Source organism: Anneissia japonica, unplaced genomic scaffold (assembly GCF_011630105.1).
Source record: "Anneissia japonica isolate Jap-2015-1 unplaced genomic scaffold, ASM1163010v1 scaffold25957_len5037_cov186, whole genome shotgun sequence".
NCBI lineage: Eukaryota > Metazoa > Echinodermata > Crinoidea > Comatulida > Comatulidae > Anneissia > Anneissia japonica.
The window spans coordinates 977-5007 of NW_022747888.1; the positions used below are offsets into that span (position 1 = coordinate 977).

General features: G+C 35.3%; 1 protein-coding gene across 1 annotated transcript; it reads right to left on the minus strand.

Annotated features, from left to right (window-relative positions):
* Window positions 1-1129: 1129 nt before the first annotated feature.
* On the minus strand, window positions 1130-3454 carry LOC117120637 (retinol dehydrogenase 11-like; the record flags this gene model as incomplete). The annotated part of the gene is given in 2 exon segments (XM_033265664.1): window positions 1130-2576; window positions 3241-3454. Coding segments are annotated over 2 exon segments (311 nt in total), but the record flags the coding sequence as incomplete, so codon positions are not given.
* Between the last annotated feature and the right edge of the window lie 577 nt (window positions 3455-4031).

Below are 4031 nucleotides of genomic sequence, written 5' to 3' on the forward strand. Positions count from 1 at the left end.
CATCTGCATCGTGATGTATCTGCAGTGTGCTGCATACATGGAAGCATGTGTTTAAAGTATTAACATTCCCACCAATATTGCCTCCTTTATCTGATCAAATGTGCTGCATACATAGAAGCATGTGTTAATAAATATAGAGTATTAACAACATTCTCAACATTTCCAGAGTCCGAGACGTTGCTCCTTTATCTGATGAAGTGTGTTGCGAACTTAGAAGCATGTGTTAATAAAGAGTATCACCTAGTCTCTATACACCTACCTCCTTTATCTGATCAAGTGTGCTGCATACATAAAAGCATGTGTTAATAAATATAGAGTATTAACAACATTCTCAACATTTCCAGAGTCCGAGACGTTGCTCCTTTATCTGATGAAGTGTGTTGCGAACTTAGAAGCATGTGTTAATATAGAGTATCAACTAGTCTCTATACACCTACCTCCTTTATCTGATCAAGTGTGCTGCATATATAGAAGCATGTGTTAATAAATATAGAGTATTAACAACATTCTCAACATTTCCAGAGTCCGAGACATGCTCCTTTATCTGATGAAGTGTGTTGCATACTTACAGTAGTGTTAATACAGAATATCAACTAGTCTCTATAAACCTACCTCCTTTATCTGAAGTGTGCCGAGTATTAACACCATTTCCAACATTGCCTCCTTTATCTGATGAAGTGTGCTGCTTGCATAGAAGTATGTGTTAATAAATACAAGAGTATTAATTTAATTCCCACCATTGCTAGAATCCAAGACGTTGCCTCTTAACTAGTCTCTATAAACCTACTTTTAGTGCAGCTCCGCAGGTTATTTCGAAAGATAGTCAGGGAAACCTAATCTTCTCTTGTATGAGGCATTTGTACTGTAGGTAGGTGTAAAATATTGCTTTTGGGAAAACTAATAAAAGCTAATTTTGAAAAATGTATGTCCCATCGGGATTTGAACCCAAGACCTTCTTGTTACCATTTGGATACTCTACCAATTGAGCTATGAGGCCAAGTGTCATACACATGGATTTTCCAATTGGGACACATTTTTTGCACAAGGTATTGCATATTGTGTGATGAATTTTTATGTTTTAATGAAGCTAGTATGACACCTTCAACAATACAAACACAGAATATTAGTGTCTATGACAAATGTCTATTTCAGTTTATTCAGAAACCTCTAGAACAATTATATTTCAATACTTAAATCTAAAAGGATCAAGAAAATGTAAAGTCAAGAAACTAATGTTGAGTACCGACTTTAAATTTTAAAAGTTGAAGGATCCCTTATTAACTTAAATACAAACAAAATTACAATACGATAACAGTATATTGTTACACAAATAAGTTGAAAGGTTGACTGTTCCATTCAACGAAGCAGGGCTAAGTTGAATGGAACAGGCAATCTTTCAACGAATGAAAAAACATTCATTATTTGTTTTATAACATAACTAAAATAGATTCTTGTCATTTAATATTTTTATGAAAAAACATCTACCTTTTTTCTGAATGGAGCAGTCCAGCATCTTTTTAGCAAATGTAAATATTGTATTAGTTTGAGGCGTGCAATGAAGCAAAACAGATGGAACAAAAATGTACGGTCGGTAGCATGATGAGTGACGAAATGGTGTAAATAACCAATTTCACATGATACAAAATTCACCAATTAAATGACAAGGATTTATTTGATTTGTTATAAAGTACACTCAAACGCTCCAACAATGTTAAATCAGCCGATTATCAAGGTGCTCTTAAATGATAATTCATAGTTGCTTCTGAAAATTTTAGCAATTAAATCAAGTTGGTAAATTTTAATAACATCACTGATTTTCGACTGTTTTGACAATCCAAATGCAGTCTTAAAAGGTTTACTTTGTGTTCTGTCAAGTAGAGGTACCTAACCACTTTCATAGAAAGGATCATTAGCAGGAAATGCTACTGTACAAGATTTTCATTACTGTACACTATAAATTAGAAAAAACCTATTTCAGAAATTATTAAATATTTCATATAAACTTCACCTTTATACCCGTTCTAGTGTTATATACTATTTTTAATTTTAACACTTAAGCTATAAAATGTTTCTAAAAAATCATCAAGAAAAAAATTTGTAGTTAACAGCATTTCAACTACATTGCTAAGGTACTGCATTAAAAAGGCTGCTTTTAAATACAGCCAGTAGTCAATTCTGTAGTATGTATGGGTATAGATATACCACTACATATTACCCTGTGTGTAATGAAACACTTTGAGAGACAGGGTTATAAATACAATGTATACAGTGTTCAAATGAACAGATAGTACGTGTTATATACAGTAGGTCCAAAGGAATATGTGAGATAGGTAACATGCGAATGGGCATGGAAAGCGCTAAGCCAATATTTTCTAAATAAGCGCCGCTCTTGAATGAGCACCGGCACTGAATCCTCCAAGAAATGTATAAGCGCCGCAGCGCTTATTCAAGGATTTACGGTATACTGCTCCACCATGTCTCACTCAAGTCCTACCATCTCACAGCTGACATCCCAAAGTTTTCTTGCTAAATCGTCATCATATGACAGATCACTGGATTTCTTCTTGGTACAGTCGCTGTGTAAACAACATATAAATATCATTATTTCAAAAAAATCTTTTTGGAATTCTTAACCTGATAACAAGAAAGCAGTTTAGCTCAATTGGTTAAACTGGTGTTAGCCACTGTGTGTGCGCTGAACCGTGGAGATCTCTTTGTCCCCCCATTCAATTCCCATCGCTGCTCTCCTTGTATTACAGATGGAGGGCTGAATGCAAGTTACGATAGCGCACCTTCTTTCGGATGAGACGTTTAAGCTGTTGGTCCTGTGTGCATTATGGGCCACATACATGTTAAAGAACGCAATACACTCTTCGGAAGAGAGTAGGGGATTGTCTCCCAGTGTACTGCCCAATCACGACCAGAAGGACCCCACTGGAAAGAAGTTTTCTTCAGACTTATGTAGGTTATCCTTGCTGTTTACACTGAATAAATCCATCCATACATCCCGTTTCGCAAGGAGTGAAATTTGATAAAATGGTATTTGAGGTGTAAATATTTCCATGGTTCAGTGCACCGCCTCTCCCACCCACCTGCCTGGTGATTTACACGTCGCATGACCCCTACCTAGATTTTCTCTAAAGCTCTGTAGTGCACATAGTAGTTACAAGTTGTAACTTACTGCACTATTCAGCTAAGTTCTGGAAAATGTTAAAATAACTACACAATTAATTAGAATACCTAAAGTAGCTGCCAGATTCTTTTTCAATACCAGGAGTTACTGCACAATAAATGGAGGTCTGAGCTCCCTCTTCAGGTGTCTTATAGGCAATGTAATTGATTGGTGCCACCAGTTTTAGAAGGAATTCAGAAAACCACCAAGTTTCTGACATATGCCGCATTAGTTCTGTATTTACAGCACCAGGATGTAATGCATAGGCTGTCACAGTCGTACCTGAGAAAAGATAATTATTTAGAATGTTTCTATTTTGTTATTTAAAATTTGCATATTTCTATTTGTCCATGTATGTGGAATTTGTAGGTTTCAACAGATTCAGAAAGGGATTGAAGAAGAGTCAATATTCCCACACTAATAATAAAATACATGGCAAAATTTTGTTTTCAGCCCCTTTTTATCCCCATGATCAGAAAATCTTGATGCCTACAGGTTTAGTGGTTTTGTGCTCTGCTTATGGTTTCAGTATTATTCCATAGTCTATCTGAAATGAACAAGGTTAAATTTAGGAAAATAATGAAAAGGGCAGGTAAAGTTATGGGTTGCATATTAAACATATTGAGGACACCCATGTTGACCACTTAAATTCACTAAAATTATTAATGACACCAAACACCCTTTAAATAAGTTTATCCCTAATCAGAGGTGAGGTAGAATTAAACCCATTGAGGGGGAGGCACACAAAGAGACACAGGAATTCATTCATAATCAATGTTATCAAAGAATTTAATGATAGATTTGCCAGATAATAACTTCAGTAGATAAGTACATTTGTTTGTTATTTTATTTCACTTCT